The sequence below is a fragment of the Microcebus murinus genome, chromosome 10 (genome assembly GCF_040939455.1).
Source record: "Microcebus murinus isolate Inina chromosome 10, M.murinus_Inina_mat1.0, whole genome shotgun sequence".
In the NCBI taxonomy this organism is placed as follows: domain Eukaryota; kingdom Metazoa; phylum Chordata; class Mammalia; order Primates; family Cheirogaleidae; genus Microcebus; species Microcebus murinus.
The window spans coordinates 101,136,447-101,154,079 of NC_134113.1; the positions used below are offsets into that span (position 1 = coordinate 101,136,447).

The 17,633-nt window shown below is 36.4% G+C and overlaps 1 protein-coding gene across 21 annotated transcripts in view; it reads right to left on the minus strand.

Moving 5' to 3' along the window:
• ERC1 (ELKS/RAB6-interacting/CAST family member 1) overlaps nt 1-17,633 on the minus strand; it is a 560,419-nt gene that overhangs the window by 348,363 nt on the left and 194,423 nt on the right. For all 21 annotated transcript variants that reach the window (XM_012747177.3, XM_012747178.3, XM_076007810.1 and 18 more), the window contains 3 exons: nt 6,091-6,228; nt 4,713-4,853; nt 3,680-3,820 (listed from right to left, as the gene is read on the minus strand). In XM_012747177.3, the coding sequence (XP_012602631.1) occupies nt 3,680-3,820; nt 4,713-4,853; nt 6,091-6,228 (420 nt within the window). The remainder of the gene's footprint in view (nt 1-3,679; nt 3,821-4,712; nt 4,854-6,090; nt 6,229-17,633) is intronic.

The following is a 17,633-nucleotide window of genomic DNA, read 5'->3' on the forward strand; positions in this document are numbered from 1 at the left end:
AGCTTTATCCCACCTGGGAAAAGAAAATTTTTCCCACTCCAGGCCCCTCTAGCCTTCCAGTTTTATCCAAGTGTGGGGGGAAAAAGGTAATAAATTCCTGTGAATATACAGCCAGGGTTATAGGCTTGTAAAAGACTGAGACAATCATAAGATTACAGAATGCCCCCCCCATGTTACCACCACACCAAAAGGCTCCAGTATAGTAATAGTGGATTACAGCTGAAAGAGCTGCAAGACAGACTCTCTGTGTAGAGGAAAACCCAGAGTCAAAAGGAGAGACAAGGACACCAGAAGAATTTGAAGTCTTTGGCACCTACAGCAAACAATAAATACCAACCAACTTCTACCCAGATTACCAAAACAAACAAAAAACTTACAATATAGTCCTATTTATCTCAGTTCCTATTCTCTGATATATCATGTTCAGCTTTCAACAAAAAAATTATAAGGCATGCTAAGAAGCAAGAAAAATATATAGTGTGAAGAGATGGAGCAAGTTTTAGAACCAGACTCAGATAGCTGACATAGATGTTGGAACTATTAGCCTGCGAATTTAAAATAACTATGATTAATATGTTAAGGGTTCTAATGTAAAAAGTAGACAGCATCCAAGAGTAGTTGGGTAACGAAAGCAGAGAGGTGGAATCTCTAATAAAGAATCAAAATGAAATGCTATAAATTAAAAACACATAAAAAATGAAGAATGAATTCAATGGGCCCATCAGTAGATTGGACATGGGTAAAGAAAGAATTAGTGAGCTTGAACACAGGTCAACAGAAAATTATCAAACTGAAACACAAAGAAAAAAAAGCACAGAACATTCAAGAACTGTGAGGTAATTTTAAAAGATGCAACATACAGGCCGGGTGCGGTGGCTCACGCTTGTAATCCTAGCACTCTGGGAGGCCGAGGCGGGCGGATTGCTCAAGGTCAGGAGTTCAAAACCAGCCTGAGCGAGACCCCGTCTCTACTATAAAAAAAATAGAAATTAATTGGCCAACTAATATATATATATAAAAATTAGCCGGGCATGGTGGCACGTGCCTGTAGTCCCAGCTACTCGGGAGGCTGAGGCAGGAGGATTGCTTAAGCCCAGGAATTTGAGGTTGCTGTGAGCTAGGCTGACGCCACGGCACTCACTCTAGCCTGGGCAACAAAGTGAGACTCTGTCTCACAAAAAAATAAAAAAGATGCAACATACACAATTGGGATACCAGAAGGAAAAGAGAGGAGCAGAAGAAATATTTCACATCATAATGGCTGAGAATTTTCCAAAATTGATGATATATGTTATATACCAGGAAGCACAGAACATCAAGCAGGAGAAACAGCAAAAAAATCTACACTTAGACACATAATATTCAAACTGCAGAAAGCCAAACACAAAGAGAAAAGCTTGAAAGAAGTCAGAGGAAAAAAGACATCTTACCTATAGAGGAACAATGTTAAGAATTACAAGAGACTTCTCAGAAACCACATAAACAAAAAGAGAAGAAGGCCGAGGCGGGAGGATCGCTCAAGGTCAGGAGTTCGAAACCAGCCTGAGCAAGAGTGAGACCTCGTCTCTATTACAAATAGAAATAAATTAATTGGCCAACTAATATATATAGAAAAAATTAGCCGGGCATGGTGGCACATGCCTGTAGTCCCAGCTACTAGGGAGGCTGAGGCAGTAGGTCGCTTGAGCCCAGGAGTTTGAGGTTGCTGTGAACTAGGCTGATGCCACAGCACTCACTCTAGCCTGGGCAACAAAGTGAGACTCTGTCTCAAAAACAAAAAAAAAAAACCAAAAAGAGAAGACAGTGAAATATTATAGTGTTGGGGTCAGTGACATCACCTAGAATTCTAGATCCAGTGTAATTATCCTTCAATAGTAAATGAAAAATAAAGACTTCTCCAGATAAACAAAAACTGAGTAATTCACTGCCAGGAGACCTACCTAACAAAAAATGTTAGAATTTCTTCAAGGAGAAGGAAAATGATATAGGTTAGAAACTCAGATATACATAAAGAAAGGAAGAAAATTGGGCAAGGAATAAGTGAAGCTAAAAGTGCATCTTTCATTTTTCTTATTCTTAAATAATCTATAAGATAACTACTGAAGTAACAATAGTAACACTGTGTTGGGCAATGATAGCATTTGGGTAAATGAAATGAATAACAATGTCATAAGGGAAGAAAACAAGGAATTGGGAATACTCAGTTGGCACCTACACCCAATGTGAAGTGGGATGGTGTTATTTGAAGCAGGGTTTAGAATAGCTAAAATGTATGTTGCAAACCCTAGGGCAACCACTTAAAAATTTTTTAACAAGTACAGTTTATATGCTAAAATGGAAGAGAAAATGGAATCAAACAAAATGCTCAATTAAAAACAGAGAAGGCAGAAAAGAGGGAAAAACAACAAAGTACAAACGCAACAAAGAGAAAACTATAACAACCTCCTTTATGGAGTAGGGCATCATGGAAGCAGTATAATAGGAAAATATCAGTAATGAATTAAAATGAAAAGGAACAACTGTCCAGAATGAAACATAGGAAAATGCAAAAAGAAAAACAGCCATGGGTAGAAAAAAAGGTACTAAATCAAAGGAGAAGAAAGCTGCCTACATCCTCTCCCCAAAGAGAACTTTTTCTCATAAATCTATATGTAAAGCCTAAAATATTCCAGACCACATAAATGACCTACAGAAGCATCAAATACAGAAGCATCAACTACAGAAGCATGAAGATAGATCCAAAATAAAAAGAAAATGTGAGATTGTCATAAACGGGAGATTAAAATGTCAATGACTAACATCACTCTTGATCACTACCGCTCAGTTTTGTAACTATACATATAACTTCATGTTTAATATTTAGGTGTTAAATGAAAAATCACCTCCACCCTTTGACTGAGAAACAAAAACAAAGCCAACTATCAAATATGAATTGGTTAAAACTGTAATCCTTCATCTCAAAAAAAAAGGACTTTCCTACTTATTCAAAAGTAACTTTAAGATACTAGATTTTTTTCCTTTCCTCAGCTTCAAAATATGATTAATTTTTGGCATTTCTTAAATAAAGGTATCATGTTAAATACACCCAATATATGGAAAGAGACCAAAACTGGAAGTTTCAAGACAAGCTATACCCATATTCATTAGTAATCATTCGACCTGGATCTAGTTAATGAAACTCAAAAGTTTCAGTTGCAATTCTCACAGCATTGACAGCTCAAAGGTAATAAATATGAAAGTGTTCAGGAAACTATAAAGTGCTATATAAATATTAGAGAGATATAAATCAAAGAAACAGACCACAAATATCTGTGCCATGTCCTAATATTCACCAATGCATGTGACTATCACTGTTACATTATCTCTCTCTAGAAGTCTGATAATGGAAGAAAAACATCAGGTAATTGAGATTTTTTACATTGTGTTCTCATATCTCACCACAGGGAGTTGCATATTTTAATATTCCTCAAAACTGCCACTTTTCTAAGAGTTTAGGGATTCTCATGAATAAAATAAAGTAGGGTAAGAAAGCTAAGAGAATTAATCGAACATTATATATGGTATTTGAACTTTGGGGGATTATTATTCCACAGTAAATTATTCCCTATAAACACCCTAGAGTTAGCTACTATGTTCTTATTGAAAGTAAAGCAAGAGTATGTAAAAATTTTTCTTTAACCTTTTTCAACTGTGATTCCATTTTCAGACACTCTTCCTTCTTCTGCTCCAAAGCAATCTCTAGTGTCTTAAGCCGTGAGTCCTTTTTCAGTCCAGAAGAAGCCAGGGAAGAAGCATGCTCTTTCAGGTCCAAGAGTGAAGCCTAAAAGAAACAACACATACCCGGAATAAATACAAATTATAAACAAAGTAGAGCTTTAAATTTTTTAATTTATTATCATGGTGGCTTGCAGTTTCTTTCCGTTACCAAATACTGACATATTTCCATTTCAGAGTATTCATGAAATATAAAATATTAATTCCTAACTAAATAGGATGGATTCCCAAGAAATACCAACTGAACCGAGATTTAAAGAACTCTATCAATACATACTCATTAGCACAAAATAAATGAAAGTAGATTAAACTTTGTGACTGTAAGTAGTCAACCTTAGTAGCTACATTAACTTAACATAAAACATTTTTCCCTTTTAGAAGAAAAATTCTATTAGGAACTTAAATGTCCATAAAAATTCCTGAAGATAATAGAAATCCAGAGAAAGACCCTGAAGCTCATGCTTTATCATCTGATCATAGGGCATTAGGCATTTTTGCTATTTAGGTCACATTAACATGATTCTCCAAAAGCAGGATCAAAGTATATTAAAAGTCACCTAATTTAATAGCCATTATGTACTTCAATTGTTGTTATAAATAAATTTACCTCCTTCTGTCCATCACTTTTCTTACCTTTAACACAATATTTATTCAAATGTAACTGGGCTTTAGTTATTTTAGGATTTATAAAAGTGCCATCAAAAAGAAAGAAACCATCTCAAATAAAGTAAGATTTAGGACATGAATGACTTAATCTACTATATCTCTGCAAAGCTTCCTGAAATATCCCTTAAGGTATTTACAAAAATCTTACTATAAGAATACTTAGAAAATCTTCCAGCAAATGCTTTTTTACATGTGCTATGTAAACACCGACAACATGTACACACAATGCAATAATTAAGCAAACAAAATAATTCCACTTTGTTGATCATGACCTCTTTCTCTGAGAGGTCGCCTTGTAACAGGCTGACTTTTTCTTTCAAGTCTTTAAGATCTTTTTTGTAGTTATCAATTTCCTCTTGCTTCTCTCGCTCATCTCTGTCCCGCTGCTCCTTTAAGCGTTCTATTGTCCGCTCCTGTAAAGAGAGCACAGCAACACATGAGGAAATTCCTTTTCATACTTACATCATATGACTGTAATTCTGTTTTCAGCTGATAAAATCTATACTTCTATCCTCTGTTCAAAAGACAGTGATACGTTTTTAATGAATTCATCCTTCCTATCCATCTTGCTGTAATAAGGACCTGGCTTTGTTCTTTTGAACCCCAAAGGTTCTTTTCTTGTAATCTCAACTAGTATTAGATATTGCTAAAATATTCTTTTAGAATTTTCGCATTTATTCAATTCCTAAGTAACTAACAACTTATATAAGTTAAAAACTTAATAACTTAAAAAACTTAAATAACAAATATTTCTTCTTTCTATACAATTTACATGTTGCTTATAAGGCAATGCAAACAGCTCACAATTCATATACCAACAAAAAGGAGAGAGAGGAGATTTGGATAATGCCTTAAAGGAAGGCAAAGAAAAGAGAAACCATTAAAACATTTTTCGGTCAACAGATAGTCATAAAGTTTGAAAATTAAAGCAATTTAAGTATATTTCTGGTACTATTTCTAAATACATTCTGGGATCAAGCCTTGATCTTGGCAGGCAGCCTGAAGCATTCGGAGTCCAAGAGACTTACAGAACAGTGACCCTAACCCTTTTATAAAAATCCAATTAAAATGTCCCAAGGAGATTCCCTAAAGCTCCTTTAAAGACATTAACACTAACATTCATCAGGGGTTGGGCCACTTCTTTAGTCAACCACTCCTGAAAAACTGAGTTTGATCATAAAGGTAAAATAAAGCATCAAGGCCAAGACTAGAAAATTAGAAAGCACATTATATTAATAACTAAAATGCATGAATATATCAAGTACCAAAGTGGGATAGTAGAGGAAGACTTTATGTATTGCTTCCTGGTGGCCATACCGACTATTCCCACATCCCCAAATTCTAGTTGACCATATAAATAACAAGGAATTTTCTTTTTCTTCAGAAAATATATGGAACATATGGCTGATTTTTTAGGAAATTCAGCCACTGCCCTGTAGCATGAAATTCATCTTGCCTAGCAGCAAATGCTTAAATTGGCAACAACCAAATGGATTTTCTTTCTCCTTTATACTATGTATGTCAGCAACAGCACAGAAGGGCTCTTTTCCCTTCTGCCCATGGGGATTTCTTCTGTATTCTACACCCAGCTTTAGATTAATGGGAAAGCAAAAGAAATGTGCCTGTAAAGAATCTGGGCCAGTCACTCACTTTCTCTGCAAGGGCCTCCTCCAGAGTTGTCAAGGCAGTGTCAGTGTTGGTGGTGTCAGCCTGTAAGGATTTGACTCGTTCTTTCAAGCTGCTCATCTGCTTTTCCTTATCTCTAAGTTGTTCTTGAAGATTTTCAATCTAAGTGTGCAAAAACATTGAAGAAAAAAAAAGACATGAAGAAAAATATAATAAGCACAATTAAAAATCATTTTAAGTTGAAAACAAATAGGTCATGGTTGTCTATATGTTCTGTAGAAATAATTTAACCCTAAGAGTTTCAGAATTACATGCAAAACCTTAAACCCAGAATTTATAGCCAGAACAGAGAAAAGGCACACATGTGGGTATGGAAACACATATACACAAATCTCTAACACAATAAGGAAAGTATTAATAGCTAGAAGAAAAGACCCAATACTGAGAAGGGAGTGGAGAGCAGGATGTAGAGAGGAAAACCACGAGAAGTAGGATTCCTTCTTAAATGACACTGCAAATGCCAAGGGGATTCCTTTATGAAGAATCGATGGAGGACAAGAGATAGAGTGATTAGACAGTGAGAAAGACAAATCGGCTGTCTAAAGAAAAAAACCTGTTCTTAAATGCTAGTGTTAAATTAGATTTTTATATCATCTCTTATCTAACTGCAAACATTTTCAATGAAATTTCTTATTGTACCCATTCCTTCATACACACTTACATGTATTCATTTACTCAAATAATTTACTGAATTTTGTATTATGTGCCAGGCACTAGTGATAGAAAAATAAATAGGCCCATTTTTATTATATTATGAGATAGTAAGAGACAAACCATTATGTAGTTGAAGTCAAGCTGCAGGTGGCCTTCTGTGCCATCCTAAGCAGCACAAACTTTATTCTAGGGAGATGGAAACCATCAGAGATTTATCAGCACAGAAATGGTCTGGCCAGTTCTGTATTTTACATATATAATTCTAATGGCTATAAAGAAGTTTAAGGGGACTTACACACAGACATGAAAAAAAATTACGAGGCTGTATCAGTTCATGTAAGATATTATGGGGACTAAACAAACTAAGAGGCTAGGCATGGTGGCCCACGCCTGTAATTCTAGCACTCTGGGAGGCTGAGGCAGGAGGATTGCTTGAGGTCAGGAGTTTGAGACCAGCCTCAGCAAGAGTGAGACTCCCCTTCTCTATGAAAAAAGAGAAGAAGAGAGAAGAGGAGAGAAGAGGAAGGAAACAAAAGAGAAAAGAAAGAGAAAGGGAAAGGGAAAAGGAAAGGGAAAGGGAAAGGGAAAGGGAAAGGGAAAGGGAAAGGGAAAGGGAAAGGGAAAGGGAAAGGGAAATAAATTAGCCAGACAAGTAAAAATGGAAAAAATTAGCCAGGCAAGGTGGCACACACCTGTAGTCCTAGCTACTTGGGAGGCTGAGGCAGGAGGATCACTTGAGCCCAGGAGTTTGAGGTTGCTATGAGCTGGGCTGACACCACAGCACTCTAGCCTAGGCAACAGAGCGAGACTCTGTCTCAATAAAAAACGGGATGGGATGGGATGGGATGGGACGGGACGGGACGGGACGGGACGGGACGGGACGGGACGGGACGGGATGGGACAGGATGGGATAGGATAGGCAAACTAAGAGATATAGAAAATAGGAGATGCATTTGAGAAACATTATGGAAATAGCATGTTATCACTAGAGAGATTTAAATACACATAATAAAAAATATTAAGTGAAATTATGAGGAAATTCTAAGGAGATATTCTTAATAAGCTGAAGGAAAATTATGAAAAACCCAACTATTCTAGACTCACAAAGTTCATTCCTTCACTATATATAATACATATTTGAGTTCAAGTTCCTGCTATATCATGTATTTTCCCAGGTATCCAGGATACAGAGTAATCAAAACAGACCAAAATCCCTGTCTTCACAGAGCTTATATTCTAGTATGGCAGACAAAGGAAGGAAGCAAGGAACAAATGAACAAGTAAGTGAATGAATACAGTATGCACAACAGTGATAAGTTCTATGGAGAAAAACAAAACAGGAGGATATAATCATAGCCTGTTCTTGAACTACCTGATTTATTTTACATGGCTTTCAAAATGCAACATAAAAGTTATCTCTTTTGTGAAGACTTTCTTGCTCTTTCCCTCAGGAGAGTAATGTGATTATTGTCCGTACTCCATTAATACATATACATGTATATATTATTAATATATACAATTACACACACCTCCATTCTTCCATCTAGCTAAACATTTATCATACTTATCTCCACTCTTTCATCCAGTAATACATTAAGCACTAATCTCCAACCATATGTAATTATTTGTTTTATATATGTCTTTACAGTAGACAGGGATCCTGCCCTACACCCCAGTTTTATATCTTCATATCTGGTACATACCGGGTCTTAAGTAAAGATCAATCAATAAATGAATAAAATAGAAGTTTGAACTTTATTATAAACTGTATTTAGGCATACATATAAACTCCTGCTAAGAAGGGAAGTATAAAAGAACCCTGGATCCAATCTCCAGGTAGTTTCTTACATTAACAGTTTAGTACAAACTCTTTAACGGCTCCATTCATTCTATAGGGAAAGAAAAAAAAAGATCTCCTTCTAGGGTCAATAAAAAAACTCCACCGGCAGAACAAGCAAGCTAAGCAAAGAGAGCTGGTAAATTTAGAATAGGGTACCACAAATATGCTATGGCTTGAATTTTCATTCTTAAACAAAGAAATAATCATACAGGTGAACCACTAAAATGTCTGAAATGGGCTCCAGTCATTTCAGTGTGACAATTTCCAAAGCCTATTGTAAAAGAAGAGTTCACCACACATAAAAAGACATTAGACTTCCCTTCATTGAATCAGACACTACTATTGAAATCTCATATGCATTTACATTAGGCATACTCACAAGCTCTAAAGAGAATTTTGCCACTGAAAACTCTAGTACTCGATATGCCAGCAAACCTCATTTTATTGCACTTTGCTTTATTGGACTTCACAGACACTGTTTATGACAAATTGAAGGTTTGTGGCAACCCTTTGTCTAGCAAGTCTATCAGTGTCACTTTTCCAACAGCATGTGCTCACTCGGTGTCTCTGTCACATTTTGGTAATTCTTGCAATATTTCTATTCTTATTATATCTGTCATGGTGATCTGTGATCAGTGATTTTTGATGTTACTATTGTAACTGATTGGAGGCACCATGAACCACACCCATATGAGACAGTGAACTTAATCAATACACACTGTGAGTGTTCTGACTGCTCCACTGACCAGGCATTTCCCCTTTTCTCTCCCTCAGCTAGGCCTTCCCTATTCCCTGAGACACAAGAATATTGAAAATAGACCAATTAAGAACCCTACAATGTCCTGTAAATATCCAAGTGAATGGAAGAGTCATATATCTCTCATTTTAAATCAAAAGCTAGAAATGATTAAGTTTAATGAGAAAGGCACGTCCAAAGCCAAGACAGGCTGAAAGCTAGGCCTCTTGCACCAAATAGTAAGCCAAGTGGTGATGCAAAGGAAAAGTTCTTGAAGGAAATTAGAAGTCCTTCTCCAGTGAACACTCAAATACTAAGAAAGTGAAACAGCCATATTATTCATATGGGAAAAGTAAGAGTGGTCTGGAGAGAAGATCAAATCAGCCACAACAATCTAGAGCAAGGCCCTAACTCCCTTCAATTCTATCTGGTCAGTAAATATGAAAGGACCGATTTCAAATCAAATTATATCTCAAATAAGAAACAACACAATTTAAAAAAGTATGCACCTAAACTATCAACACAGTTTTGCCTTCTTAACGGTAGCTTGTTTATGCCAGCAGTGAAGAAGCCTGGACAGTGAGTAACCATGAAACCTTGAAAGGCATTTTCCACAGCATGTTAGAGAACTGAGTATTTTTCCTTGCAAGAAGTGGTCCAAAGCCTAGAAGAAGTGACAGTCAGTTGATGCAAGGTCTGGTAAATACAGTGGAAGACAGAGAGTTTCCAAGGCTAGCAGCCATAGTTTGAGCATGAGCAGCATTGTTTGTATAACATGTGGTTGAATGTTGTCTTGCAAGAGGATTGGCCTGTCTCTAGTAACCAATCTCAGCTACTTAATCGCAAGCATCCTCATCATTTCATCCAATTGGCTGTAGTCAACATCCACTGTAATCGACTGACCAAGTTTCAGGAAGCTGTAATGGATAATATCAGTGCTGGACCATCAAACAGATACCATTACCTTTTCTTGATGAATATTCAGTTTGGGACTATGTTTTGGCACTTCATCTTTATCCTACTGTTGTGCTGAATGCTTGTGATCATCAAAAAGAATCCATTTTTTATCACGCATCATAATGTGGTGTAGAAATGGTTCGCCTTTATGTCCTGACAGCAAAGAAAGGCAAACTTTGAGAGGATTTCTCCTCTGATGCTCATTTAATTCCTGCAGAACCCATCTATCCAGCTTCTTTACCTTGCCAATGTGCTTCAAATGGTCTAATGTTGTTGGAATAGTAACATCAAACCTTGCTGCTAATTCACATGTAGGTTGAGATGATTTGCTTCTACTGCAGCTTTTAGCACATCATTATCCACCTTAGTCTCCAGTCACCAACGTGGCTCATTTTCACATTAAAATCACCAGAACAGAACTTCTCAAACCATCAACCTACTGTGAGTTCATTAGTCCCACCCTTCCCTCTTTGCTGGTATTTTGAGCTGTCTGCACTGCATTGGTTCCACAACGGAACTCACATTCAAAAATAACATGAATTTTTTACTTTTCCAGTTTTACAAAAATTGCTCTAAAACAAAATTTGAAAGATAATCACAAGCCAAACTGTGCACCTGAAAAACTGAGTATGTACCTTCGCAATAATAATAAAATAAGAAGTATCAAAGTGAAATGTCAGAGATGTCAACTGTCAAAATTAGTACTTAAGGACATGAGATATTCATACTTAATAACCTAATACAAAGGTTCAGAGAGGTGAAGAAGAGGCAGAAGAAAAGTTGGAAGCTAGCAGAGGTTGGCTCATAAGATTTAAGGAAAAATCTCCCTAATATCTCCGTCTCCATAACAAAAGTGCAAAGTGAAACAGCAAGTGCTGATGGAGAAGCTGTAGCAAGTTTATCCAGAAGATCTAGCTAAGATCATTGATGAAGGTGATGACACTGAACAATAGATTTTCAATGTAAATGAAACATCCTTCTATTGGGAAAAGATTCCATGTAGGACTTTCATAGCTAGAGAAAAGTCACTGCATGGCTTGAATGCTTCAACCTCTTATTGGGTGTTAATGCAGCTGGTAACTTTAGGTGAAGCCAAGGTTCATTTACCATTCTGAAAACTCTAGGGCCCTTAAAAATGATCCTAAATCTATTCTGCCTGTGCTCTGTAAATAGAACAAAGCCTGGAAGACAGCACATCTGTTTATACCATGGTTTACTGAATCTTTTAAGCCTACTGTGGGGACCTACTGCTCAGAAAATAAAATTTCTTTCAAAATAGTATTGCTCATTGACAATGCACCTGGTCATTCAAGAACCCTGATGAAAAGTAAACTGAAAACCTTATGGAAAGTATTCACCATTCTGGATGCCATTAAGAACATTCATCATGATTCATGGGAAGAGGTCAAAATATCAATATTAACAGGAACCTGGAAGAAGGTGATTCGAATCCTCATGGATGACTTTGAGGGATTCAAGACTTCAGTAGAGGAAGGAACTGCATATATGGTGGAAACTGCAAGAGAATTAGAATTAGAAATGGAGCCTAAAGATGGGACTGAACTGCTGTAATCTTATGATAAAACTATACAGACAAGGAGCTGATTATTATGGATGACCAAAGAAAGTGGTTCCTTCAGATGGATTTAGTCCTGGTGAAGATGCTGCGAATACTGTTGAAATAATAAGAAAGGATTTAGAATATCACATGAACTTACTCGATAAAGCAGTGCCAGGGGTTGAGAGGACTAATTCCAATTTCAAAAGAAGTTCTCTTGTGGGTAAAATGCTGTGTAACAGCATCACACGCTACAGAGCAATCTTTCATGAAAAGATGAGTCAATCGAAGTGGCAGCCTTCATTGTCTTATTTTAAGAAATTGCTACAGCCACTCCAACTTTTAGCAACCACCAACCTGATCATTCAGCAGCCATCAACATCAAGGTAAAAAGATCATCAGCAAAAAGATTATGACCTGCTGAAGGCTCAGATGATCGTTAGCACATTTTAGCGGTACAGTATTTTAAAATTAAGGTATGTACAGTTTTTAGACAAGGTTATGCACACTTAATAGATTACAGTGTGATGTGTAAACATAATTTTTATATACACTGGGAAACTAAAAAATTTGTATGACTCACTTTATTGTGATAATCACTTTATTGTGGTGGTCTGTAACTGAATCTGCAGTATATATACAGAACAAAATGCCCTGCAGTTCACATGTTTAACCAGCTGTGCATGTCATTCCAGTTACTAATGTATAGACCTTTAAAAAGAAAACATGGTCATGCTGCTAATTAGATCTTCTTGTCAAGAAAGGGCATTACAAGAACCATTATTTAAAATGAAATTTCAGGCTGGGTGCAGTGGCTCACATCTGTAATCCCAGCACTTTCAGAGGCCAAGGCAGGAGGATTGCTTGAGCCCAAGAGTTTGAGACCAGCCTGGGCAATAGCAAGACCCTGTCTCTATAAAAAAAATTTTTTTAATTAGCTGGGCATGGTGGTGCACACTTGTAATCCCAGCTATTTTAGAGGCTGAGGCAGGAGGATCACTTCAGCCCAGGAGTTGGAGGCTGCAGTGAGCTATGATGATGCCACTGTACTCCAGCCCAGGCACACAGAGCAAGACTTTGTATCCCCTTTCCACCCCCCCCAAAAAGCATAATAAGGATAATATCCTTCTTTCTCTTCCATCATCCTCATCTAGGAAGAAATTAAGGAACTGAAATGTTAACAATTGTACTTTTATAATCTATATATAGTTAAACTATTAAAGGAATCCATTATTCCTTGCTGGTAAAAACTTCTGCTGACAGTTTAGCAGAAGCTGCTAAACTAGGGTAAAAACCCCATAAGCAAGTTCTGCCTAAGCTACTTTCTTTTTCAATTATCCAGGTGTCTAGACAGACTGACTGCTGAGTTGGAGGTGGAGAAAAAGGATGACTATTTTAGACTCTTATTTACTTCTAAAGAGGAAAAACAAACATTTCATAGGGAAAGGATCTCACAAAATGCAAAAAGAACAGTGGACACTAAGATTGCCTCCTTTGGGCAAGTTGCCATCAGTGCAGAACACCTGAAATAGACACAGATATGTACAAACCAGCTATGTAAGCACTGAACCAATCCAAAAGATGCTATGTGTGTGTATGGGGGGGGGGTTTTGCAGGGGGGTGGGTGTGTATGAGATGGGATGTGTGTCTACAAAAATATTTCTCTTTTCATTTAACCAGCATCATGATGGATAACTAATCAAGCCCCAATGAGGCACATTTTGGTTGTGATTCAAAATTGTGCTTTTTCGATCAAGAACTTATGGGTTTATATGTGTCACTAACCAGCTGGTATATGAATATTACCACATTAATCTTGTAATTTTTCTTTTCTTTTTCACCACTTCATGTTGAGCTTATAAAAACTGTTTACCCTGATAGTCCCATATCATATTATTTCAGTATTTACTATGCTATTTCCATAAAATATATAGCAGAGATCCTATTCTATACTAAGTTCAATTATCCACAGGATCTGAAGTATATGATTTACAAAAAGCCTTGAATGTAAGAACCAAGAGAAAAACTCAATCCATTATGCACATACTTGAATATAAAGATAAAAATGACTATCTACAATTGTGGTTATTGGAAAAATACTCCATTAAATATGCTTAGAATTAAAAAAAAACTCCATTGTACAGAAGTAGAAACCACAGACTTGCTAAAATAATATTAATATAACAATAACAACAATAATGGTGGTGGCGGTGCTGGTGACAGGTGGTAGTGATGACAACAGCAGCTAGGACTTAAAAACAGCATATTATGTATGTGCCAGGCACACATATGTGTTTATATTTAAATATATTTAAAGCATCACCACAGGACAATGAGACAATAGGCAATCTAGCTCCAGAATTCTACTCTTTTTTTTTAATTTACTTTTTTTTTTTTTATCTCAGCATATTATGGGGGTAGAAATGTTAAGGTTTGCCCAATGCCCCCCCCCTCGAGTCAGAGCTTCAAGCGTGACCATCCCCCAGACGGTGCACATCTCACTCATTATGTCTATATATACCCATCCCCCTCTCCCCCCTCCCACCTGCCCAACACCCGATAAATGTTATTCCTATATGTCCACTTAGGTGTTGATCAGTTAATACCAATTTGCTGGTGAGTATATTTGGTGCTTATTTTTCCATTCTTGGGATACTTCACTTAGTAGAACGGGTTCCAGCTCTATCAAGAAAAATACCAGAAGTGCTATATCACCATTGTTTCTTAAAGCTGAATAGTACTCCATGGTCTACATATACCACATATTATTAATCCACTCGTGTATTGATAGGCACTTGGGTTGTTTCCACAACTTCGCAATTGTGAATTGTGCTGCTATAAACATTCGAGTGCAGGTGTCTTTTTTGTAGAGTGTCATTTGATCTTTTGGGTAGATGCCCAGCAATGGGATTGCTGGATCAAATGGTAGATCTACTTGTATCACTTTAAGGTATCTCCATATTGCTTTCCATAGAGGTTGAACTAGTTTGCAGTCCCACCAGCAGTGTAGGAGTGTTCCTCTCTCTCCGCATCCACGCCAGCATTTATTGTTTGGGGACTTTTTGATAAAGGCCATTCTCATTGGAGATAAGTGATATCTCATTGCAGTTTTGATTTGCATTTCCCTGATGATTAGAGATGTTGAGCATTTTTTCATGTTTGTTGGCCATTATTCTATCTTCTTTAGAAAAATTTCTGTTCAAATCAGAGGCATTCATATATACCAACAACAGTCAAAGTGAGAACCAAATCAAAGACTCAATTCCCTTCAAAATAGCAACAAAGAAAATAAAGTACCTAGGAATATATTTAACTAAGGAGGCAAAAGACCTCTACAGGGAGAACCATGAAACACTGAAGAAGGATATAGCAGAGGATGTAAACAGGTAGAAGAATATACGATGCTCGTGGGTCAGCAGAATCAACATTGTTAAAATGTCTATAGTACCCAAAGTGACCTACAGAATGCTACTCTTATTCACTATGCTATAAATAATATTCTGTCGTGAAAAAAATAATCACAAAAAGCATCTAAATGATTCCTTATTTTTATAGTGTTTGTTAATAGATATAGTATATTATTACTATGATCATGTATTAAAAATGTATTCCCTACTGAAGCAAAGAATGAAGAATTCCCCCAAGAATGAGGTATCAAATCACTACAAATGCACAAGTACATCTTTCATGGGAAGAATGTGCATACCTAGTCACAATATACTAAAGCTGGTTGGCAGAGCCAAAGATACTTGATATAAGATTTCAGGGCATGATATTATTATAATAACCTGTTCAGCCTGACCTTCAAGGCTAAAGGAAGCTAGGGTTATAAGGAATCTAGTTTATTTACAGACATGTAAACTAAGGAACACTTGACAATGAAATACCTAAAGTTTTTCTTTTCTTACTTATTTTAATATTAAAACTTAATAAAATGATTGTTGCAGGAAATCATTCATTTTATAATCCTATGGGCTTTTTTCTACATTATACATATTCTCCCTGATATGAAAAGAAATCATTAAGTACCTATTAGCATGTATTGATTTTCTGTATGAGTAAAATTTTATAGAGATCAAAGGGAATAGTGTTTATTCTATATATCTGTGTCCTCAATGACAAATAGGAAAGGGAGGTGATATCAACAAGGTTTATACATACAGTCTATTATCATAGAGAAGATCTAACAGTGGCGAATTCAAGAAAAATATTTTTAAATTAACTATTTGAAGAAAGAAGACACAAGGAATAACATGACTTCTCTCATTCTGGTATAGTTTTGTTTAACAGGTTGGAATGAAAATGGAAATAAAATAGTTACTATATCACATAGAGGCTTTCTTCTCTTCATACAATTTTTATTTTACAAAGAGAGAGAAAAAATGATGAAACAAAAAGAAGTCTAATGCAGAATGTAATGCTACATAGTGAATTAATCAAATCCGCATACCAATTCCACATTGGCACAGATTTACTGACATCTTTTGTTTTGGTTTTTATCAGCATTGCCCAGTTGTCAGGAGCTATCGTGTTTCAATGTGGGTGATTTATGTCTAGTCAAGTGGAACTGATCACTCTGCCTTTGAGACCCTAATCACAGAGTTAAGTTTCTCTAGGACACAATTTCACCTGGCTCACATTAAACATCATTTAAAGGAAAGGAACTTCTGTGACGATGCCTCCACGCTTGTTCTATGTACCCAGTATTCAGAAAGCCTTTGACCTTTACCTTTCTGGTTAATAATACCTACCATTCAGTATCAGTGGTAGAAATACAGTCTGGATGAATGGGTCCATAATCACCTGGCAAAGAGGGCTACTGTAATTATACAGTAATTAATAGTGAATTTTCTCTTTTTAGAGTCTAAGTCCCCTGGTTTCTATCAGCTGTTTGTCTACCATCCTACACTCTGACAAAATTTACTATTAATAATAAGGCATAACTATAATTTACTAAAAAGAGGTTTTTCCCAGACTATTTGCACTGGTCTCTAAATTTTACTTGACCAATCATGTATTTCCATTAGAAGACACAAGCATAACAAAATCATGGCAAACTCTAAGCAATGTTTTAAACTCAATTTGAGTTTTTAAAAGCCTCTATATCAGTATTCTCAATTACTATTTATGGTCCTTAATAATCACAGCAAAGATTTTGGTCAGCAAGTAATTATTTCTTTGGTTAGGTTTTCCTGTCAATTGTGCTATTCTCTCATAGTACAGGTTATGAAGTCGATTACTTTAATACATTAATAGTAGCTATATGACATTTGAGTAATTTGCTTAATCTTTCTAATCCTTGTAGCTGCAAAACAAGAGAATTTGGTCATTGTATCTCTGTCAATTCTAACTATAACTATATTCTTATGATGGCGAGGATAAGAACATTTAGAAAGTAAATATAAACTTTAGGCTGGGCATGGTGGCTCACACCTGTAATCTTAGCACTTTAGGAGGCCGAGGCGCAAGGATTGCTTGAGGCCAAGAGTTCAAGACCAGCCCAAGCAAGAGTGAGACCCCCAGCTCTACAAAAAAAATAGAAAAATTAGCTGGTTGTGGTGGCACAAGCCTGTAATCTCAGCTTCTTGGGAGGCTGACGCAAGAGAATTGCTTGAGCCCAGGAGTTTGAGGTTGCTGTGAGCTATGATCTAGTCCAGGCGACAGAGCAAGACCCTGTCTCAAAAATAAGTAATAAACTTCATCAGAATACTACTATATTTTATCTTAAAAACTATTCAAAGCTGGTTGCACAAAAGTATAGG